Source organism: Elephantulus edwardii, unplaced genomic scaffold (genome assembly GCF_000299155.1).
Source record: "Elephantulus edwardii isolate Elephantulus edwardi_28Jun2011 unplaced genomic scaffold, EleEdw1.0 scaffold00066, whole genome shotgun sequence".
Taxonomy (NCBI): domain Eukaryota; kingdom Metazoa; phylum Chordata; class Mammalia; order Macroscelidea; family Macroscelididae; genus Elephantulus; species Elephantulus edwardii.
Window position 1 is genome coordinate 14,206,552 of NW_006399816.1, and position 25,269 is coordinate 14,231,820.

At 43.4% G+C, this 25,269-nt stretch overlaps 1 protein-coding gene across 1 annotated transcript in view; it reads right to left on the minus strand.

Moving 5' to 3' along the window:
• Positions 1-19,823: 19,823 nt before the first annotated feature.
• GLCE (glucuronic acid epimerase) overlaps positions 19,824-25,269 on the minus strand; it is a 62,309-nt gene continuing 56,863 nt past the window's right edge. Inside the window, exon 4 of the mRNA XM_006888355.1 lies at positions 19,824-20,848. Coding sequence (XP_006888417.1) covers positions 19,824-20,848 — 1,025 coding nt within the window. The remainder of the gene's footprint in view (positions 20,849-25,269) is intronic.

Here is a 25,269-nt window from a genome sequence, read left to right on the forward strand (position 1 = left end):
GTGCTGTGAGGTCTGCTTCCAGTGTGGACAGGCACCATGGCGGTCACCAGCTGGAGGGCTGGTGTGCCTATTGGAGCTCCTGTGCAAAGGGAGTGGGTTTACGAACCAGAGAGAAAAGTCTTCAGCATGTAGCTTCTCCTGTCCAAGAGGAGGCCACGTTGAAGGGCAAGAGGCAGAGAGGACGAGAACTGCAGTCTGGAGGTGGGGGCCAGTCAGGGAGGCCACTGGACAGCTTACTGGGGGGTCACACTCCCTCACCCCATTTTCTGGCTGTATCCTTACTGCCTCCCAGCATCCTCATAAGTTCTGATCACACCACTCAAACCATGGTGTAGACACTAAGAAGAGCTTAAAACATCATGTATGAATTGATGCTTTTGAGCTGTGGTGCTGGAAAAGAGTATTGAATATCCCATGGACTACCAGGAGGACAAACAGGTTCACACTAGAGAAGATGAAACCAGACTGCTCCTTGGAGGCAAGGATTCTGAAGCTTCGCCTGACATACTTTGGACATGTTGCAAGGCAGGATCAGTCCTTGGAGAGGGACATCATGCTTGGGAGAGTGGAGGGACAGTGCAGGAGAGGAAGACCCTCGATGAGATGGATTGATTCAGTGACTGGGGTTATGGGGATAGACATGTCAGAGACAATAAGATTGGAGGGATAGAGTAAGGTTCAGATCTGTTGGGCATAGGGTCGCCATGAGTCTCAAGCAACTCAATGGTGCATAACAACAGAAACAATGTGATTTAGCTGGAGTCATCTAGGGATCAAGGCCAAGAAGCAGGATAATTTTGAAACATGGGTCAGTGAGGTGGGACCTGGGGTGAAGGGGCTGAGTCTGTCCTCAGGTCCTTTTCATTATCTTAGAGTTGAACTTGATCATTGAGACTGACAGGCAGCTGGAGAGTTGCTTCTGGGTTCTAGTGTGACCACACACTATTTTCCCTTACAGGGGAAACAATAGAGCGATTTTCCAGATTTCTCTTGCTTTCTGCTACCTGTACTGATTTCCTCTGTGTGTGAGTGTGTTCTCCTTCTCTCTCCCTCTCCCTCCCCGTCTCCCCTTCTCTCTCTCTGACCCTCTCTCACACAACACACACACACACACACACACACACACAGAGAGAGAGAGAGAGAGAGAGAGAGAGAGAGAGAGAGAGAAACCTGTGCTACAAATTTTGGGACAGGTTTGTTTTGGAGGGAAGGGTCATTGAGGAGTTCCAAGGAGATCCTAGTTTGAAATGTGGCTCAACTGCTACTCTGAAAAAAAAAGGGGGGCGCAGCCCTTCCTTCAAGGAGCTCCTTGAAGAGGCTGCATAATGAGACCAGAATCCAAGGAAGGGAAACAGCAGCCGGCAAAACCGAACCCGTGCCTTCGAGTCAGTTCTGACTGCCAGCCTCTCTCTGAACCAGAACTGCTCTCGGGACTTCCAGGGCTGTAAATCTTGGCAGAAGCAGACCACCTCCTCGTTGTCCTGCGAAGCAGCTAGCGGGTTTGAGTTATTAGGCGAGTGTTTTCAATCTTACACCACCAGGGCTCCCCAGATAGAACCAATAAAGGTGAAGCAGTGGTTTGCTGACCACGGAGACCCAGGAAGCTAAACGAACACGCACACGCGCTGCTGTCGAGTTGATCGCAGTTCATGGCGACCCCACACGTTCGAGAGAAGAACTGCTCCCTGGAGTTTTCTTCACTGTGCATTTTGCACCAGTAGATTCATAGACCTTTCTTCTGTACTGCTGCTGCTGCTGTTGCTGCTGCATGGGTTCGAACCACCAAACATTAGTCTGGGAATGGAGAGCTAATTATGTGCACCACCCATGAACCTCACAGAGAATCCATCCTCTTTCTACCATCTCTGAGCCTTGCTGCTGTGTTCTGTGCTGTCAAGTTGAAACCCACCCAGAGCTGACCTTCCAGTGGGTTTTCTGAGACTATAAATTGCTTTGGAGGACATTGTCTCTGAGCAGTGGGCGGATTCGAACCAGCTTTGGGTTGGCAGCGCCCCAGGCCTTATCCACTAGGCCACCAGAGCTCCTGTCAAACCTTACCCTACATTCCTTGAAGTCTTTCCTGCTGTCTGCCAGGAAAGAACGCTCCACACCAGCTAGCTCTCCAGCTTGGCTGCGTGTACGATGGAGCAATTCAAGTCTTAAGACAGCCTGATAAAATTCTGAATCACTGTGGGGAGAGATTCAGAGAGCAGTGTTTTTAAAATCGTTTAGGGGATTCCAATGTGCAGGTAGGCTTGAGAGCCTGCAGCACTCGCAGTGCTTCATGGGCTTCAGTGCACTCCCCGCTCAGCAGGGGACACTGATACAACCTGATTCCGATGGAGCCAGTCTGGGGTGGGGCCATGGTGCCCAGGCCCTCGGCTTGTGTGCAAGCAGTTTCACTTTGTTTTATCCTTCCTTCCTTCCTTCCTTCCTTCCTTTCTTCCTTCCTTCCTTCCTTCCTTCCTTCCTTCCTTCCTTCCTTCCTTCCTTCCTTCCTCCCTCCCTCCCTTCGTTCCTTCCTTCCTTCTTCTACATGAGCAAGCTCATGCCCAAAATATATGAGATGAAGTGTTGCCATCCTTGCCTCCAAGATTCTGGTTGCACTTCTTCCAAGATAGATTTGTTTGTTCTTTCGGCAATCTATGGGATATTCAGTACTCTTCTCCAACACTACAATTCAAACGCATCACTTCTTCAGTCTTCCTTATTTATTATCCAACTTTCAGATGCACAGAAAGCAATTAAAATGCCATGGCTTGGGTTAAGGGCACTTAGTTTTTTAACTGGTATCCTTTTGCCCTTTGAGAAGTCCTTAGTAGGGGATTACATTAGTGTGACTTGCCTTTTTATTTCTTTGGGCCTGCTACCATGGGTGTTGATTGTGAATCCAAGCAAAATGAAGCCCTTGACAACTTCTATCTTTTCTTCATGGATCATCATGTTGCCTATAGGTCCAGTGGTGGGGAGTTTTGTTTTCTTGATATTGAGATGTAACCCATATTGAAGGCTACAGTTTTGATCTTCAGGAAGTGCTTCAAGTCTCCTTCACTTTTTGCAAGTAAGATTGAATGATGTATCTTACAGGTTATGGATTAGTGTTCTCCGATTTGGATGCCACATTCTTCTTCTAGCCCAGCTTTCTGACTTACTTGCTCAGCCCAGGTAGATAGACTAAATTCCCCATGTAACTGAGGTGGGCAAGCTCTGAGCAGAGACCTCTAGTGGTCCACACGGTAGGTGGTATCCATGGTGAAATTGGGAGGAGTAGGTTACAGCTACTGTCTGGGAGCAATGACTCAAAACATGGCCACTGGGGTGATGTACCTGAGTTTGAGACCCTGCTTTATCACATTATTGATCTCGGGCCGGATGCTTAACCTGCCCAGGTTTGCTTTTCATAGGTGAAGTTCACATATTTCTTTCTCTTGGGACAGCTAAAATCTTAGAAGGAACGCATATAAAATTTTCAGTACAAGAGGCTCTTATGAGGCTGCTCGGCCACTGCGGTTAAACTGCTGTCACTGTCACCACTACTTGTCTTTGCTTTTGGAGCAAGTGATTGCTGTTGTTGGTTTGCAACTGACTGATACTCAGCGAGTCCATGGGTGTGGAGGGGAGTTGAAAACCCTCAGGCTTTCCTTTTGCAGAGAGATCACTAGGTTTGCTTTCTGAGGTGCCTGTGGGTGGCTTCTGACTGCCAATCTTTGGACTAGCGGTCAAGTGTTTAACTGATTCTACCCAGAGCCAACCAGAGGGAAGCGTGGCCAAAAAGCACAGCCTCCGTTCCCGTCACTGACTTGCTGAGACTCAGGGCAGGGCTGGGAACTTCTCATCTTTGCTGTCTCAGCAGGTAGCACATACTTGGTGGGAAGAATGTGCTCGCTAACTAGTGCAGAGAACTGCATGGCCTTGGCGAGTTCCTTCAGCACTGTTGGCTTTCTCCTCCACCTCCCAGAGTCAGGTTTCCAGATGCATGACGAGGAATGAATGCAATCCAGTTGGAGGACAAAGAAGGCTGGTGGCGCAATGGTTAATTGCTTGCCTGCTATTTGAAAGGTCAGAGGTTCGAACTCACCTGCTGTTCTGAAGCAGAAAAAGACATGGTGATCTGCTTCTGTGAAGATCACAGTCCAGGACACACTGTGAGGCAGCTCCACTCTGTCTGAGGCATCACTACGGTTTGGGATCAACTCGATGGCACACAACAGCATCAGCAACAAGTTCAAGAGCAGCTCCAGTGGCGTCTGCTCCCTTTCTCTGTTTCTAAACACAGGAGCCAAAGTATGACTTTGATCTCATCCCACCTGAATTTCAGAATCATCTCAGGAACAGGTTTGAGGCCTTGAACACTAATGAGCAAAGACCAGATGAGTTGTGGGAGGATGTCAAATGTATTATCCAGGAAGAGTGCAAACAGTCATTACAAAGACAGAAGAGGAAGAAAAGACCAAAATGGATGCCGGAAGAGACTCTGAAGATTGCACCGGAGCATAGAGAAGCCAAAGCTCAAGGAAGAATCCAAGATACTAAAGAGCTGAACAGAAGATTCCAAAACGCAGCACAGAATGACAAAGCAAAATATCACAATGAAATGTTTGAGGAGCTAGAGTTGGAAAATCAAAAGGGCCGAACTCGTTCAGCCTTTCTTAAGCTCAAGGAACTGAAGAACAAATTCAAACCTAGAGTTGCTATAATCAAGGATGCTTTAGGCAGAATATTAAAGGATCCAGGAAGTATTAAAAGAAGATGGTAGGAATATACTGAGTCATTGTATCGAAAGGAATTGGCAGATACAGAAGAATTTAATGAAATAACATTTGAGCAAGAGCCTATGGTGATGAAGGAAGAAGTTCAAGCTGCTTTGAAGGAAATAGCAAAAAAATAAGGACCCAGGAACAGATGGTATACCAATTGAAGTATTTCAGATAACAGGTGTTGCCCTGGATATGCTCACCAAGCTGTGCCAAGAAATCTGGAGAACAACCACTTGGCCAACTGACTGGAAGAGATCTATATTTATTCCCATTCCAAAGAAAGGTGACCCAACTGAGTGTGGAAACTACAGAACAATATCATTGATTTCACATGCAAGTAAGATTCTACTGAAGATTATCCAAAAATGACTGGAACAGCACATCAGCAGAGAACTGCCAGAAGTCCAGGCTGGGTTTAGAAGGGGTCGTGGTACTAGGGATATTATAGCTGATGTTAGATGGATCTTAGCTGAAAGCAGGAATACCAGAAGAATGTCTGTGTTTCATTGATTATGCAAAGGTGTTTGACTGTGTGGATCATAACAAACTGTGGCTGACTCTGAGAAGAATGGGAATCCCAGAATATTTAATTGTGCTAATGCGAAACCTATACTTGGACCAAGAGGCAGTCATTAGAACAGAGCAAGGTAACACCGCATAGTTCAAAATTGGGAAGGGTGTATGCCAGGGATGTGTCCTATCTCCATACCTTTTCAACCTGTATGCAGAGCAGATTATCCAAGAGGCCGGGCTCTATGAGGAGAAGTGTGGCGTCAGGATTGGTGGAAGATCTATTAACAATCTGCGTTATGCAGATGACACAACCCTGCTTGCTGAAACTGAGGAGGACCTCATGCACTTGCTGCGAAGGGTCAAGGACTGCAGCCTTCAGTATGGACTGAGGCTCAATGTCAAGAAGACAAAGATTCTCACCACTGGACCAATCGGTAGCATCAGGATGGATGGTGAAGAGATTGAGATTGTTCACCGCTTCACTTTGCTTGGCTCCACGGTCAACACTCTTGGTACCAGCAGCCAGGAAATCAAAAGACTTATCGTGATGGGAAAGTCTGCTGTTAGGGACCTCTCTAAAGTACTCAAGAGCAACGGTGTCTCTCTGGAGACTAAGGTGCGCCTGGTACAGGCCATGGTCTTTGCAATCACTTGTTTTGCATCAGAGAGTTGGACAATGACCAGGGCAGATAGAAGAATTGATGCCTTTGAGCTGTGGTGCTGGAGAAGAGTATTGAATGTACCCTGTACTGCCAAGAAAACAAACAGATTCATCCTGGAGAGGGTTAAACCAGGCTACTCTTTGGAGGCAAGGATTCTGGGGCTTCGTCTGACATACTTTGGACATGTTCTAAGGAGAGACAGGTCCTTGGAGAGGGACATCATGCTTGGTAAGGTGGAGGGACAGCACAGGAGGGGAAGACCCTCTATGAGGTGGATTGATTCAGTGACTGGGGTAATCGGGATGGGTGTGCCAGAGGCCATTCAATTGGCACAGGATAGAGCAGGGTTTAGGGCTGTTGTACATAGGGTCGCTATGAGTCACAAATGACTCGACAGCACATAACAACAAACACAGGCTAATAATAAATGCTGAGGGAGTACACTGTCTGTTTACTCTTGACACTATGAGCTCTGAATTCAGTTTGCAAAAAGTTACCCAGGTCATTTCAAATGGAAATGGGGCCTCTGTGTGTTGCCTGAGGGAGCTGAGAAGACAGACCTTCTCCTCCAGATTGCCATGCTGTTGATGGGATTTGGGGATTTGTTTGGGGTTTCCCACTCGACCCAATTGAATCGCAGCTATTTCATTTCACAGGTGTTAGAGAGTAGAGGTTGACAGTAAAATGTGTTAAATGAAAATCATGCACTTTCGCCATGTGTTTGCTTTGGAACAAGGACACCCTTTCCTCCCCTCCAGAAAAATTGACTTCCTTCTTCAGTCCTCAAAAAGGGGTGAACTCTCTTTAGGAGATTTTCTGAACTGAAATGGGGCAGACATTCTCCATTTGGCTTTCAGTCGGAGCAGAGAAGTGCAGAGCACGATCACAGGAAGGCACCAGAGATTTCTGTTATTAAATTTAGGTGCAATAAGCGTTGGGTTGACTAATGACATTCTATGGAGGCCATTTGTGGTCGGGTGCCAGTGCAGGGACGAGTGTCCTGATATGTCTGCAGGATCTTAGGGGCTACCGGCTCCCTGACGTACAACTAGGCATCTGAGAACAGTGTCTTTCTCAAAGTTGTGCTTAGTTGCTGTTGACTATGACTCATAGAGATGCTAAGAACAAGAAATTTAAACCTTGTCATATCCTGTGCATTGCTCATAACCTCTGCTGTGCTCAAGCCAGTTGTTGGAGTCATTGTATCAATCCATCTTCCTGAGGGCCTTCCTCACTTCAGTTGACGCTCTCCTCTTCCAAGTGTAATGTTTAGCACCAGCCAATGGTATGTCCAAATTATTGAGGAGTAATGTTGTCAGATTCAGGAGTAAGGTGCATCTGATTCAGGCCATTGTCTTTCTGATCACTTGTTATGCAACTGAGAGCTGGGCAATGAATAAGGATGACAGAAAAGAATTGATGCCTTTGAACTGTGGTGTTGGAGAAGAGGATTGGACATTCCCTGGATGGCCAAAAGAACAAGCAGGTATATCTTGGAGAGGGTGAAGCTGGAGTGCTCTTTGGAAGCAAGAATGAGGATACTTTGCCTCATATACTTTGGGCATGTTGCTAGGAGGGGCTATTTCTTGGAGAGGGACATAATGCTGGCAAGGGAGGAGGGTCAGCGAAGGAGAGGAAGCCCCTTGACCAGCTGAATAGACTAGGTGACTGTTGCAATGGGTTCTTGTGTGTCAGGAAGTGTGAGGATGGCACAGAATAGAACAGGGTTCAGATCATTTGTTCATAGGGTCGATATGAGTTATTCTTGACTCGATGGCACCAACAGCAACACAATCGTATGTTCTATCTCTGATCCCAAACAGGCCTTACTTCTGTTCCGCTTTTGCTGTTCTCTCTTGCTCCAGCTCTTCAACAGCTTGCCTTGCAGTTTTGTCATTTCTCAAAATCCCTACACTCTCAGAAAAGGATTAGCAAAATTATACAGTGTTGCTACTATTCAACATTCAGGAAATGCCGCATATACATGTGAATTATCAATCATTCTTACCAGATGGTAAATGTATCTCTTTTCACCAGAAACTGAGCAGCAGAGATTCAAATTCATCACCAGTACAGCTCTCAAAGTCACATCCATTTCCAATCTGACGTCCTTAATGAGTTGGTATAATGAAAATCAATATTTTATCCCTCTATTGTGGACTATTTGTAACAGTTATGATAATGCAGACTTGGGATCTTTTTTTTAAAGAGATCTATCATTAAATAAAATCTCACAACTTTGCAATTTTGATACACTGTATATACTTGTTATGGTTTGAATTGTGTCCCCCAGAAATACATGCTGTAAATCCTAACCCCTCTATATGTGTTGGTGTGATGTTATTTTTAAATTGTGACTTGAGGGAAAGTTAACAAAGCAAATTGGTTTTCTGTTCAGCAATCTGAAACATTTTGTTTTATAGTATTAATTACAATACTCACAATGTAGCTGCCTTCCTCCCACCCCCTCCTCAATTCTCATCTCCACTGAAGCCTCTGGCCTGCCCCATCTTCCCCTTTGGGCCTTTTACTCTTAGACACATGTTGCTCTTTTGACTCTGCCTTAGTTATAATCCCTTTTGGGAGTAGATTGTTTGTTATAGAAATGAGGTAAGGTCTTTAAGGGGAAAAAAGAGGGCTGCTATGCATCAACGAGGTGGACAATGACTAGGGAGGATAGAAGGAGAATTGATGCCTTTGAGCTGTGGTGCTGGAGAGGAGTATTGAATATACCATGGACTGCTAAGAAAACGAACAGGTTTATCCTAGAGAGTGTTAAACCAGACTGCTCCTTGGAGGCAAGGATTCTGAGGTGGATTGATTCAGTGACTGGGGTAATCAGGACAGGTGTATCAGAGACAGTGTGATTGACACAGGATAGAGAAGAGTTTAGGGTACATAAGGTTGCTATGTGTTGCAGGCACCTTGATGGCACATAACAACAACAACAACAACAACAACAACAAGTGTAAGGTGTGTCTTGAGACAATCTTCCGAGATCTGTTATGTGACATTGAGTTGGAACCGACCCATAGCTGAGCGTCACTCCAGCACTCTTTGAGAGTCAGCTGATTGCACTGTAGGTGACTGCCCATCTTTCCTCTTGAAGGAACTGGTGGATTCAGTGTACCTTCACGTTGGCAGGGCAAGCAAGTAAATTAGAAGAGGTGGAAAAGAGAGACATCAAGCCACATGGAGATCTTCCAAGAGGGGAAGCAGAAGACGCAGAAACCTTCACCCTAGTGAAGTGAATTTGCATGGCTGGCTTTCTGAATGGTGAGAAAGTACATTTCTTTTTGCTAAAGCCGTCCACTGGTGGCATTTCTGTTATAACAGTAGTTAACTACGAAGGAAGCTCCGATGGCACAGTCTGTAATGAGCTAACTCAGGCGGTGCTTTTCTCATCATTTGAATCCATCAGCAGTTCTGAGGGAGAAAGATGGGCGGTCTCCTCCCAAAATGACTTACAGCCCCTGACACCCAATGGAAGGTCACAGAAACAACACAACAGCAGTGAGTATAAGTGTTAAGATATCGAAAATAATGCTTGCCTCCCCATCACCTCAGAATTCTGCATTCAGAAGAGGTTAATGAAATGTAAATAGGATTAAGAAAAAAGAACTGATGCTTATTGTGCATGCACCACCACTCCCTGATTTTGTATTATTATTTTTTTACAAAAAATTATGGTAAACAGCTAACAAAAAATGTTGTTTCAACGGGTCCTCAGTGCACAAGTCAGTGAAATTAATTATATTTGTCATGCTGTTACCACCACACCTCCCAAAATGACCAACCTAAATAGAAACCCCGTATTCCTTGTTCCCTATTCCTCCTCCACTAGTAGCTACTGATAAACTTTTCTCTCTATGCATTTCTGAAAATTCTGTTTCACGTGTGTAATTATACAACGTTTGTCCTTTTGTGTCTGACTCATTTCACTCAGCATAATGCTTCCAAGCTTCATCCATATCATAGCATTTCTGTCTTTACGGTTGAAGAGAATATTCTGTTTTTGTTTATACCATATTGTATCTATGCATCTATTGAGCTCTCGTGATTTGGTGGTAAAGAGTTGTGCTGCCAATCCAAAGGCACAAGGTTTGAATCTACCTACTGCTCTGTAGGAAAAAAAGATGAACTCCCCTCTGATGTGATTTCCTGCCTCTGAAAACCTGCTGGAAGGTCCACAGTGAGTTGGTTCCAACTTGACGGTACACAACAAAAACGACAACATGCATCTATTGACAACGTCTAGGTTGTTTTCATTTTGTGGCTTCTGTGAATAATGCTCAATGAACATTGGTACACAAGTAATTTCTTTGAGCCTTTTGGGTATGTTCTATGAATGGATTTGGTGGAACATATGGTTATGTGCTTAGCAACCACAAAGTTGCCAGGTCAAATCCACCCACTACGCTGTGGGTGAAAGACAGAGAAATCTGCTTCTGTAAAGGTTATCGTCCAGAGAACCCTAGAGGGCAGTTCCACTGTGCTACACTGGATCACAATGAGGTGGAATCAACTAGAAGGAGCTACCATCACCACAAACAAATGTTTGGAAGAATCACCTATTTTTTATAGCAAGTGTAGCATTTTAAACTCCTATCAGCAATGAGCAATTTTTTCCCAATTTCTCCACAGCCTTTCCAATACGTCTTCTAGTGACTAAAGGGAAGAGAAAGCTGATCAGTCTTCTCCACGTGATTTATAGCCTCTGAAAACTGAAGGGTCAGCTATGCATCGGCTCCAACTGGATGGCTGTGAGCTGTTATTTTTTGTGTTATGTATCAGAGAGTTGGACAATGACTAAGGGGGATAAAAGGAGAATTGATGTCTTTGAGCTGTGGTGCTGGAAAAGAGTATTGAATGTACCATGGACTGCTAGGAAAATAAACAGAGTCATCCTGGAAAGGGTTAAACCAGCGGCTCCTTGGAGGCAAGGATTCTGAGGCTCCGGGAGGGTGCAGGGACAGCGCAAGAGGGGAAGGCCCTCTATGAGGTGGACTGATTCAGTGACTGAGGTAATCAGGATGGGAGTGTCAGAGACAGTGCAATTGGCACAGGACAGAGCAGAGTTTAGGGCTGTTGTACATAGGGTCACTATCGCTTGCGACTCAACGGCACATAACAACAACAGTGACATTGAGTATCACTTCAGGTGCTTATTGGTCATTTGTGTGTCTCCTGTGAGGAGTATCTGCTTAAGTTCTTTGCCCACACTTTAATTAGGTTGTTTGCCTTTTTGTTGTTGTTGTTGAAGTTCCATACACATTGTAGATATTGAACTCTTAACAAACGTATGATTAACAAATAATACTTATTCTTCTATTCTGTAGGTTATCTCTTCATTTCCTCAGTAAAGTCTTCTGATGCACAATTTCTTTATTTTCTTTTTTTTTTATTTTTTATTTTTTTTGTGAGTGTACCGTCAAATCAGATCTGACTGGTACAGGAGGAGATTGTCCCTCCTTTTCCCGGCAGAGCATCTGGTGGATTCGAACCGTGTGCCTCTGGGATTGTAGTTGCAGCTCCTTGCCACTAGGCCACCAGAGCTCCCCTCAATTTCTTGATTTTCATGAAGCACTCTTTATCTATTGTTGTCTTTATCACTTATGTTCCTGATGACCTATCTAAGAAACCAAAGGATTCATTTTTCTTGGATCAACATTCAACCCCTATGGAAGCAGCAGCCAAGACATCCAATGATGTATTACAATGGAACAGTCTGCTCTAAGGACCTCTTTAAAGTGCAGAAGAGTGAGGGTGTCACTTTAAGGATTAAGGTGTGCCTGACCCAAGCCTGGCATTTTCCATTGCTTCAAATGCATATGAAAGTTGGGTAATTAAAATGGAAGACCAGAGATGAATTGATGACTTTGAACTGTTGTGTTGGTAAAGGATACTGAACATACAATGGACTACCACCAGAATAAACCAGTCTGTTTTGGAATAAGTACACCTAGAAGGCTCCTTAGAAGCAAGGATGGTGAGACTTTGTCTCACATACAGTGGACTTGTTATCAGGAAGGTCAGTCCTTGGATATGAACATTATGCTTTGCAGAAGGTCAGAGTGAAGGAAGGCCCTCAAGGAATGGCTCAACATAGTGGCCGCACCATGGGGGTAAGCACAGGGGAGATTGTGAGGATGATAGTGTTTTGTTCTGTGGTTCACAAGGTCTCTAGGATGTGGAGTAGACTTGACCACAAAAATCTAAGAACCCATTGTGAAAATATAGGTCCTAGAATATAACCTTATGTTTACTTCTAAGAGTTTTATGGTTTAGTTTTTACATTTAGGCTATTGATAAGTTTTTTCAAGCTACTTTTTATTTATCACTTGAAGTATGGGTGTCTATATTTTTTAATAGTACTATTTCAGTGGCTATTTTTTAAGTTTTTTAAACACTTTTAAAAAATATTGTTTGCTCACAAAGTTTGTATACATTGTGTTTTATACTATTCTTCATTTATATTGTTTCATTAGTTTGGCTTTAAAAAAATTAATTTAAATGAAAGTTTACAGAGACTTAGGGTTTCCATTCATTCTTGCACTTTTCTCCTGTCCATCCCCTCCCCCCTAATTCACTCTTCTCCTTGAATAGTAAAAGAAAAACTCTTTCATTATTATGCAATCCCTCCCTCCAAGTCCACTCCACTGTGCAGCCTTCATTCTGGACTCCTGTAATGACAATAATACCCCACCATATATCCCTTTTAAATAGTTCTCTCATCTGTTTTAATGCAGTGCCCATCATTCATCCTGTCCTTCTCTGTCTTCCCTCAACACTGATGATAGTCCTATTTTACAACAATGGCCCTATGTAATATTTGTCCTTTTGTGACTGAGATATTTCACTCAGCATAAGGTCCTCCAGGGTCACCCATTTTGTATAATATTGCATGAGTTCCTTGTTTTTCAGTGCTGCATAGTATTCCATTGTGTGAACTATACCACAGCTTCTCTATCCATTCGTTTGTTGATGGGCACTTAGGCTGTTTCCAGCTCTTTGCTATTGTGAACAAAGCCACAATAAACATGGGTGTGCATATATCTGCTTGGGTGACAATTATGGTTTCTTTAGGGTAAATTCCCAGTAGTGGAATTGCTGGGTCAAATGGTACTTCTATTTGCAACTTTTTGAGAAAGCGCCATATAGCCTTCCACAGTGGTTGCACCATTTTACACTCCCACCAACAGTGAATAAGGGTTCCAGTTTCTCCACAACCTTGCCAAGTATTTGTTGCTTGCTGTTCTGTTAAATTTTGCTATTTTTACTGGGGTTAGATGATATCTCATAGTTGTTTTGATTTGCATTTCTCTTAGAGCTAGGGATTTTGGACATTTCTTCATGTGCTTGTTAGCCATCTGAATGTCTTTGGTGAAATCTGTTCATATCCTGTGCCCATTTTTGAATTGGGTTCTTTATCTTGTTATGGTTAGTTTGGCTTTTTTTTTTTAAATCTTTTATCAGTTGTTGTGTAAAGTTAAATTGGATGGTAGAGCTGACCTTTCAGAGAGTTTTTAGAATCCGTTTAATTGCATGGGAGAAGATTGCCCGTTTTTCTTACGCAGAGCAGCTAGTGTATTTGAACTGTGTGCCTTCAGGATTACAGCATGGCTCCATACCACTAGGCTACCAGACAATCAATTAGTTCTTGTTTGTTTACTGGACTGTATCATAAAGCAATTGAAGCCCATGAGGTGAAATAAGCCTGATGCTACAGTGGCACAGAGATCTCTGTTTCCTGAGGCCACATCTAGACTTCTGCTCACCTCATGTTACGTGAAGGAGCTCTGATGGCATGTGTCTGCTGACACAGAGGTGGGTCCTTCTGGTGGTTCAAAGCCACTGGCTGCTCCCTGGGAGAGGGAGGGGGAGAGAGAACGCTACACGTCAGCGGTCCAATTTCTTCCGCTGTTCAACGGCAGAATGATAAAACACCCTCCCATAAAGATCTAGGAGGGTTGCCAGGAGTCAGAATGGACTTGAAGGCAGTGCAATAGGTTTTTTATTTGTTTCCTTTTTGTTCTGAATGTTCCCCAAAGATCTCTAAGCTTTGGCTTTCACTGATTATCATCAAATTAAATGTTAACTCTAGCTCATTCATTTTCTGTACATTTAGGATGAAGAGTGGTCCCAGTTGGAAGAAAATGTAGAATTCATACTGTATTTTTCTCTATAATGGAAACATTGTTATTAATTATAGCTCCAAATAACAGATACCAAATCCAGCCAAATGAAGCACAAATAGGCAATTTTGCTTAAGGGGACAGTGGTATCTCACAGAACCCAAAAGAATGCAGCTGCCCTCAGGGCCTGGAGCACAGTCAAAATGCTGCTTCTTGTTTCTTACTTTTACTGTGTATTTGCTTCTTATTTTTAGAAATTCACCTCAATTTTGGATTCCTGGGGAAGAGACTGATTGGCCTGGCTTGAATAGGAGACTTGCACTGGTCTAATCACTTGTGGCTACAAGAGTCAGGATCATAGTCTAGACTCAACGCCCCTGCAATGTGTGTGTGTGTGTGGGGGGTGTGTCACATGATCCCTATCTGTAGAAGTTAAGAGTATTGATCTGGAGTATTTTCTGAGCCTTGTGGGCACACAGGGGGGAGTAGTCTGGTAGGGAGAGCTCATCAGATGACTGGATTAGTCCCTTTGTACTCGTGAGGAGGGCGTGTTGCCTTTGAAGGGCAACAGGGGCACAATCAGGCCATGTCTGTAAGTACTGATGTGTTGTACTGATCAGGACTGCTTGCAAGCTTCTCACTTCTCACAAAACATGGTGGGGAATGAACAGCTGCCCAGAATGCTGATCAGCGTCTTCCCAAATCTAGGGATTCATTAGCTGGAAGAATTTGATCAATTGGAGTTCCATTATACACGTTGCAGCGTTTATAATCCATCAAATGAGCAGTCAAATGTAACATGAAGCCAGCGTGCATTTGGGAGCCTACATCATTACTTTTTGGAAACTTCTTTGGAGGGGAAAAAAGATTTAAGTCATGCTTATTGTTCTTTGAGAAGAGACTAATATTGCAACCCGCTCATATCATTTAGCTTTCTCTTTTTTGTGAAATTGACTTGTGTATGCTATGTTCCTCTCTGCAGATATGAAGCTGTTAGGGTTAAGACTGACTTTATCCTAGTGGATGCGGGAAAACCTTTAGTCAACACTGTGGCTTCACTAGCTGTCACACGTTGAAGAGGAAATGATGACAGGAAAGCTCCTTGCAGGGCTCACACAATCTTAGTAGAGAAGTGTGGTGCAGCCAAGTGGTTTTCTTAGCACATTGGCTTTGACTAGCTGGGTGGAAGCCTGAAAAACAGATGGGTCAACAACTTGTGATCAGACTGGTCAGTTTTGTCTGGTAAGTTTAAATTGAGCAGGTTTATCCTAAGAGGAGAATCAGTGTCAGCGAAGTTACAGAGAACAGTGTGCCCTTTGGAGTCAGGGGTTCCTATGCCAGTCGGACCAGGACCTACATGAGGACAGCGGCAGCCCTAGAGAACCAGAGACTGATGTGAGACAGCTGACTTGAGAATGCAGCCCACCAGAGCCAGAGCCAGAGCCAGAGCCAGGGCTGGAGTTCCAGAGGAAGACGCCCTGTCAGGGCCCAGGAGGTGTGTAACTGGCTTGTGAGCATGCCTGACAAGCTGTCCGCCTGAAGAATTGCATGCTGTTGCCAACCTGAATTGTAAACCTGTGAACTTCCCTAACAAGCCCTATAATCATGCACAGGATTGGCATCCACTTCCTAAACAACGTGCCTCTGGAAACACTACCACCTTTGATAAATAACGATAGTTATAGAAATGCATCAGGCCTTTTGTTCATAGGGTCACTATGAGTCGTGCTCAACTTGACGACAACAACATGGCTCTGTGACTTGTCTGTGGCATTTGCAGTAGGTTACTGGACCCAGCGAGAGCTCCAGGAAGGGTAGATGCTGTTGGAATGGGTAGAAGTGGTGAAATTAGGAGCAAAGGGCCTGTGGAAATAGGCTTTGTGCTGCGGGTGCTGCTGATGGAGATGGTGGCTCCTTATGAGTTTGTTAGATGCTGCGGAGTCGACTCACAGCGACCCTCAAATAACAGATCTGAAGCTTGCCCACTCCTGCACTGTCCCCATCATCTCCGCAGCGCTGGAGTTCATCGTAACAATATCCATTGACTCCATCTCGATGGTCCCCCTCTTTTCCGCTGACCCTCTACTTTTTCCAGCATGCTGTCTTTTTCCAAGGACTGGCCTCCCCTCATCTGCCCAAAACATGTGAGACCAAGTTAGTGGAGGTCAAACTGGGCTGTCCCCACACTAACCACACTCTTTTTTACAAGGAGAAAAACAACAACCAACAACAACTATCCAGGTATATTCCTTTTAAGATAAAAACTTTATTTTACAATTTTATAAAGCTGCTTTACATTAAGCACAAACAATCCATTTACTTTGTATAGAAACAAAATACCTTTCCATCTGCAAAAAATCAACTTCTGCTGTATATAAAACTAACGTGTGCACATTGTGCTTAAACTGCAAAGTCTGTACAGCTTTACAAAGGACTACCCTTCAGAAGGGCATCCAGTAAACACTTTATTGCATATTTAACACATGGTAGAGAACCCACATGTACAATGGAGAAAACAGGAGAAACAAGTACAAGGAGGGTAAAAATAGCAGCTTTCAGTCAAAGTTTTCACATGACCAAGAAAAAGGACGGCCGCATCCGAGAGTTGTGCTTGGGCGGGTCACACTGCATGTGCTCGCGTGCGCCAGGCGGTTCCCGGAAGAAGCCTGCAGTTAAGTCCCAAAGGGTCGAACTTAACCTTCATCCGGGAACTTCAGGCTGGCTTTACAACTGAAGTGGCAAGAAATTTAATTTAATATCAAGACTAAGTCAAGATAAGTGGGTGCAAGGGAGAACCAACCACCACCAATCCCCTGCAAAAATAAAATAAAAAAAAAATCTTGAAACAAAGAGAAAAAATGTAAAGAAACAACAACAACATCAAACCAATATGAACTCTGAAAATGCTCCCGAGAATAAGCAAATGTAATTTAGAACCTAAGACAATTCCATAGGTGTGTAGGAGCAAAAATGCAATGGAGAATCTAGGCAGTGCTCCTCCAAGTTTGCCCCAGATCACCTGCGTCAGGAACACCTGGGCGGGCACTCCTGAGAAAGGCAGGGTCTTAGCTTTGTGGGCAGGTGGACCAGGACCTGGGATCTGCATTTCAGGAAGCCCCTCAGGTAGTTCTGAGGCATCCTAAAATGTGAGACCCTCTGGTTGGAACTGATAATGCTGCTACAGATTCAATTCACCACTGTGACAAATGCCAGGATCATGAGAGGGAGGGATAAAAAAAGAAGTAAATCAAGTTGCAGTTGCAATGTGGAAGGCAGTGTGGAAACCAATGACGACAGTGAAACAGCAATGCCATTTCTAGTTTTACATGTGTTTCCTTCTTCAGTGGATGAGGACAGCTGCATGTTAAGGCACTGATTTTTATCACAGAAGCAGTACCATGCTTTTTACTGAGCCCCCAATCTGAAGTACCAGTCTGCAAACACAAGGCAGAGGTCCGGACCAATGGAAACAACTATAATGACGTAAAAGGGTTCCCAGATTGGAGAAAGTTTATCTTTGAATGCTGGCCTTGACATTGATAGAAAAATAAGGGAGCCCTGATACTCTTGTTGAGATTTCTCATGTAGAGGAACTACAAAAGGCAAAAACTAGGGGAAAACAAAAATCTAATAACCCCGACTGTCTTTGTTGTGGGCACAGGAGTTGGGAGTGTCAGGTTACTTGCTATGGCCAGTTTAACATTGTCTTCAGTGTATGTTTACAGCTGCTTCTTCACTCCCATGCATCCTTGTTTTCCCCCTTTCTGATTCTAAACAGTGCGTGGTAGGCTCAGTAATATAGGCCAGCAAGCCACCTGTTTCCTGATGTGTGTTTGATATAGGTCACAGCTAAGCTGTAATGTCAGACTTGGTGCCTTGGAGACGTGGGGCGGGCTCACGTTACATTACTGATTTAATGTGCTATCATACACTAAAACCTCTCAGTGTTACTCTAATGTCTGAAGCCCTATAGCAGACATTGCCTATGGTATGAGGGCTATGAAACTTATTACGTGAGGTATAGTAGGATAGAAGATCCAATGAAAGGCCTGATTACACACGTACAACATATGCAGAAGCATCTCTTTTATCCTTTAGGGAGAATGATGTAAGATGACAGCCACAGAGGAAGAAAATCACACATAGGCCCGATGTGGTGACCAAGAATGATCAAAGAAGGGCAAGTACCCTGCTTTGTCTTAGGTTGAACTGTGTCACCTCAGCTAGGCCGTGACACTCAGTATGATGTGATGATACCATTCTGACCTCTGTGACAGGAGTGAGGCAGTTATATGACGATACAGTCATTCTCCACGATGTGATCTGAGGTGTGATGAGCCAATTGGTTAGCATGGGATGGGGAGGGGGTGGGGCAACACCTTTAATGAGGTCACAGCCCTGATGTGATAGAAGGGGAGGTCCTTGGGATGTGGCCTGAATCATTTCTTTGTCTTACAAGAGACAAAAGGAGAGAGAAGGTATAAAGAAGGGCGCCCTCAGTACCATCAAGAAAAAAGAACCAGGTGTCCTTTGGACTAAAGTCCTAATGGCTGGGCAGTTCCCTGCCACCCAGGAAGGCCAAGACACATGAAGATCTCCAAGGAAGGCTGCGCCTCCAGATGCTGAGGAAACCAGGCCCTTCCTCAGGATCAGCGGGGAGAGGAAGTCCTCCCTTAGAGCTGGCAGTTCCCTGACCTTGGAATTCCAGGCTCCGAAAATGTGAGAAAAGACAGTTCTGTTTGTTAAAGCCATCCACCTATGACAGGTGGTTAAAGCAGTGCTAGGTAACCAAACCACTCCCGGAGATGATACCTGACCTAGTATTTCTCCTTTAAGGGGTTGAGGCGGCTCCTGAAAGGGGAGTGAGGGTAGATTTACTGACATTACTAGCTCCTTCTCACATTTAGGCATGAAAGAAAATGTCCTAAATGAAGTTATACCAATATGGACTCACAAGTGCGGTCAGATATGAAACATAAAATGCCAGACGGTGACGAAAGCAAGCCATCGCAGTGGGGTGAGGGAAGGATAGACTGATTATCAAACCTTTACTGATTGTAGATCAAGTTTCATAAAACAGACAACAGCTTTGTAATTTCTTGTGCAGTCGACAAGTATCGTTTTAGTTGTGCTTACATTATATAACTGAAGCCTGAACACTGGTTGTGTTTTTAATTTACACATTTCAAAAAAACCATAAATTCAAAATACTCTCCATATATAACAAATTGAACAAGTGCAACAAATGCTCATCTGTCCCCGAAGAAATGAATCTATAGAAAAGAATCACCTTAAAAACAAACCAACAAACAAACAAAAAAGAGAGTTGCACAGTCCACTATCCAGGCTACAAGTACATATTTACTGTATCACAGCACATTACTTTTTAAAAAGTCTGCTTTCAACATAAATATAAATAGTCACATATTAAAAGAGCTCCATACCAAGTTGTATGGCTACTCGTCATTATCTTCCCCCGACTGAGAGTGACTGGATAGCTGTGGAACCAGAGAGCGAGAGGTAAGGTCACTGCCTCTGCTCAGTCCACTGACTGAAGGCGTCCCTGCTCTAAATGCCACCTACATCGTGAAACACCTGACTAATGCAATGCAATTCTCTCCAGCTTTAAGGATCACTTAGCACTTCGATATAATCCACAAACCCCTAGCGTACAACCTTTTAAAACGCGCCAAGGCTCTGCTGAGGAGCCGTGTGGTCCGGGGGCCAGCAGGGCTGAGATGATTTGGTTGGGAACTCTAGTTGTGCTTTGCCCTGCTGCCTTTCAGGTAGCTCTTCCACCTCTTGACAAACTCTCTGAAGACCGGGGACTCATCAATGGTACTGAGGAGCTGCAGCTGGTTGATGTGGGTGGTGTGGTAGTCCCAGCGAGCCAGGTTGGGGGCGATGCCCAGCATGAAGTGACGGAGGTCGTAGATGGTCCCTGAGCCAGTGTCATACAAGGGGAGCATGGCTTTGAGGGACTCCATGCCACGCTCATACAAGGCCCTTGCTTCTTTCCCAAGTTTTTCCCCTGCAGTTTCCTTTAAGTCATAGAGCCCAATTAAGGAATACATAAAGCCATTTAAAACAAAGGAGCTAGGTGTGGTTGGGTATTCTTCATACCAGTCATGTTTATTCATAAACACAGCTTTAACTCCATGCTGCTCTGAGAGAAACTTGTAAGGGGCTGTTGCCCTTAAAGCTGAATTGAGGAATATATGGTCTTTTGTTAGCAGATAGGCCCTGACTAACGTAGAAATGGCTTGCCCTTGGGCCATCGCAGAGTACCACCCCGGCTCTAAAGACTTGAACCCTTCCCCTAACTTCCGGGTCACCATGATTGGCCAGCCACCTTTCTCATCCTGGTTCCTTACCAGCCAATCACTGGCAGCGAAGAACGCGGCCATGTGCGCCGTGGTAGAGATGGTAATGTTGTCGAGGAATCCTTTCCCTTTCGCAATCAACTTAACCACCTTCTTGGGCATTATTTTGGTTGGCTTGACAGCTTTTGTGTTCGAAAGACCCACTCCTTTCCTTAGGTCAGTGACCAAGTCCCTGGTAACTGTGCTCCATGAAGTTCTGGGTCCAATGCCGTAGTAGATGTCTCGCTCTTTGAAAGCAATTAGCTGGGTATTTGAGACATAGTGTACAGTGAAGAGTTGATTCTTTTCTGTGGTCTCGAGAACCACAGACACACTCCCATTGGTCAAAAACTTGAGATCAAATGAAATAATAAAATCTTTTGTGTTCCCCAGTTGCAAAGACACGCCATCACTGGTTTCTGCAGGGGGAAAATATACCAATAGAAAACTGGTTAGCACAGAAGCTCTTTCATATCTACTATTTTTTTAAATTTATTTTTAAATCTTATCTACAATTTAATGGTAATGCATCCTTGACAATCCAAACTTAACACTGACATTCTGCAGATGATTAACTTTTTCTGGGGGGGAGGGGGAAAGTTTGTCTCTTAAGCAAAATGAAATATATACAAATGGCAGGCGTGGTGAGGTCAGGATGGCTTGTGAGCAGTGGGCCAAGATTTCCCCTTTTGCTCTGACAGGAGAAGGCTGAGGGCAAATGGCTAAGCTATTGTGAATTAAACTCCCTTTTCTAGACTTAATACTGGCTGACTAATAGCCAATTATACTATTGATACTTTAACATATTCATTTTGCAAAAAAAGAAAGAGAACTAAAAGCCTGTTCTACACATACTATAGGAAAGAGTTTAGAAGAAAGAATAATTAACATTTAATATGCATTTACTGTGTGTCAGGCACAGCTTGCCTTCACTTTCTGTCAGTTAGTTATTGGTCTGTGGGTTTGCATGTTGCTATGATGCTGGAAGTAATACCACCAGTATTTCAAATACTAGGAGTGTCACCTCACCCAGGCTGGATGGGTTTGAGAATGGCATAGTGAACTATTTCCTAAAACGAACAACCAAAGTCCTACTGGTGCAACAGAATATTGCCTAATGCAGTGAGCCTCTTGCTTGGTAGGGCTCCAAATACGCCTGGAAGAGCTGCTTAAATGATGTGGGTAGAGTAAAGCCTTCAGGATTTTCACATGCTCACGTGGCATGACTCAAAATGAGATGCAGCAGCTGCAAACATCCATTAGCGACCAGAATGTGGATATACAACTATGAATCAAAGAAAACTGGAAATAATAAAAATGAATTAGAACACCTGACTAGTATCTCAGGGATTAGCAACCTGAAATGGGCAGACACTGGCCATTCTATACCTAACAACCACATGGTCTACTATGAAAGGAATGACATGATTGTGTGTTCATCATCAAAAAAAACAACAGATTAAAAGTTGCTGGTATGGTACATTACATTTTGTACTGTTAGCTAAAAAGAACAAAAGCACACATAAAGATCTATCCTGAAGTACAACTTTGTCAGCGAAGTACATACACCGAAAAAAAAGACCAGTTAATACAATGATTACTCAAATCTATGTAACAAACATGAAGAAATGGAACATTCTGACATATTGCTGTAATCTCAGAGTGATCAAATGCACACTGCGAATTACCAGTGATGGGAATGCTGTAGAGACAGGGGAAGTATGTACCAGTAGTTAGAAAATATACTCTTAGTTACAGCAACACTGCTGGAGATCACATGATAATTCAGCAACACCAATGACATTCATCAGAAATACTTCCTTTCCCCAACTCCAACAATGACTAGGCCCGTGGATCTCATTGGATGAATTACACACAAAACAGACTTGATTACGTCTATAGAAAGAGATGATGGAGAAGCTCAGTATTATGAGTCAAGGCAAAACCAGCAAGTGATTGGGGAAATGACTACCACATGCTTATGTGTAGATTAAAGCAAGTAGAAGACAGCCGAAGTATGATCTAAATGGATGCCAGCCGAACTCTTACACAGAGTAGCTTTAGTAAACGAAGGCAGTAAAGTAAAAGCAGTGAACGACAGTTTTCAAAGATGGTTTGGGAACACAAAAGTTTATAACAAAATGTGCACATACTTGGAGTACAAAGAAAACCAAATGGTAAAGGACAAAAACCTGCTACTTTTCAAGTTAAAAGAACTGAAGAGAAATTCAAGCCTCAATTTACAATCTTAAAGAATTGCTAACTAAAAGGTCGCACATCTCTGGCAGTCTGAATCTACTAGCTGCTCCTTCAAAGAAAGATGAGAAGCCGCCGCCTGTAAAACTCTATATAGCCTCTGAAGCCTGAGAGAAGATCACTATGAATCAGAGCCAACTTGATAGCAGTGAGTTTGAGGTTTTTTTCCCTATTTTTAACAACAAAAAATAGGAACGATATATAAAGTTATCAAAATAGAATGAAAAGGATATTCAGAATCACTGTACAAAAAGAACTGGTCAGCATTTAACCATGTTAGGAATTCAAGCTGGATTAAAGTATTGGAAAAAAACAAGACTCCAGGAATTGACAGAATAGCAACTGAGATGTTCTGAATGTAATACTGGAGGTGCTCACTTGTTTATGCTAAGATACTAGAGTTACTGGGCAACTGACATGAAGAGATCCATATTTACAAGCATTTCAAAAACAAATGACCCAAGAAAACATGGACATTACTGAGCAGTATCATTAATAACACATGCTGTCAATATTTTGACAATAAGGAAAAAATTATTGTAGTCACGCATGAACAGGGAACTGCCAGGAGTTCAAGGTGGACTCAGTGTGGGATGTGGCATGAAGACCATCACTGCTGACAGGATCTTGGCTGAAGGCAGAAAATTCCAGAAAGATGTTTATCTGTGTTTTACTGACTGTGCAAAGGTATTTGACTGTGTGAATTCACAATAAATTATAGGTTAATAACGTGAAGAATGAGGATTTCAGAACACTTAATTGTGCTCATGTGTAACCTATACAGAGATCAAGACAGTTGTTTGAAGAGAAGAAGGGGATACTGCCTAGAGTTGGAAAGAGTGTATGGCAGGGTTGTATCCTTTCAGTCCATTTATCTAATCTGTATACTGAGAAAATAATCCAAGAAGTAAGAACAAAGAATGGAGCAGCACGATTAGAGGTCAGGTGACAGAACCATGCTTGCTGAAAACACAGGGTGAAGCACTTACTGATGAAACAAAGACCTTTAGAATGGATTATAGCTGAATAGCAAAGAAACAGAAATCCTCACAATTGACTCACAACATGACAGGTGGAGAAGAAAATGAAGTCATCAAGGATTCCATTTTATCTGAGCAATAATCAACATTAATGGAAGCAACAGTCAAGAAATCAGACAATGTATTGCACTAAGCAAATAAATATGCTGCAAAAGCCTCTTTAGTTTGGTAGGTATGACATGATGTAATCACATTCTGTGATATGATGCATCAAACATTTGTAAGGGGATCAGTGTAGGAAGTAGCATTCTAACTCAGGTCACAGCCCTGGTCTTATGAAAGGGGAGTTTCACTGGGTGCAGCCTGTATCACCTTACATGAGATGAAAGAAGATATAATCAAGCAGACAAGGGGACTTTGGTGCCACTAGGAAAGGAAAGCCAGGAGTGGAGTATGTCCTTTTGATCGAGGGTGTTTACACTGAGAACATCCGAGACCCAGTAGAAGATTAGTATCAAACTATACCAGGTCCACCGACGTTAGAAGTAGACATCTCAAATATAATCCACTCTGCAACCCTCATTGCGCACTCCTACGATAAACATAATGCCCCAAAATACTTTTAAACTATTCTCTCCCCCATAATAGACTTCAATGCCGTAAACATATTTCATTCAGTTTGGGGTTGGGGGTGGGATTGGGGAAGGTGCAGGGGGGATTGTGTACCAACGAGGGAGGTTTTCTTTTGCTTTTCAAGGAGAGGAGCAAACAGGGGGGGTGAGGGGTGGGCGGGGAGAAGGGTGCAACAATGAATGAATGGAATTCCAAAATCTCTGTAGATGTTCATTGAAATGAAAAATAAATAAATTACAATATTAAAAAAAAAAAAGTAGACATCTCCCCAGAGCCAGCAAAGAAAGCAAGCTTTCTCCTAGAGCTGACATATGAATTCAGACTTCTATCATCCTGAACTACTGGAGAAGAAATGTTACGTTAAAGCCATCTATGTGTAATATTTGTTATAGCAGTAGATAGTGTACTAACGTCTAAATGAACTCATCACTGAACCTCTAAGGAGTTTTCAGAGGCAGTAACTGCACGAGAGGAGACTGCCCATCTTTTTTCCCACAGAGCAGCTGGTGAATTTGAAGCCAGTGCCTTCAGGGGGAAGTGCAGCTCCTCACCATTAGGCCACCAGAGCTCCAGCTAAGACCATGTGCCTTAGAAGTGAAGATGGTGAGATTGTGACTTGCTTACTCTGGATATGACATAAAGAATGACTGATCACTAGAAAAGGACATCATGCTTGATAGAGTGCTAATAAAAAGGCAGGAAGCTGGCAAGGAGATGGAAAAAGACATCATAGCTAGAACAAGGAACAAAGACACACCATGAACATGAAGGTAGCACAGAACTAGGCACTGTTTCCTTCTGTTACACATACCACCACCGAGGGACTCCAGTAAGCATTTTACCCATTTAACCTTCCTAACAAGTACAAAAGAAGATTATTAAAAGAAGATGGAAAGAATATACTGAGTCACTGTATCGAAAGGAATTGGAAGACAAAGAAGAATTTCATGAAACAACATATGAGCAAGAGC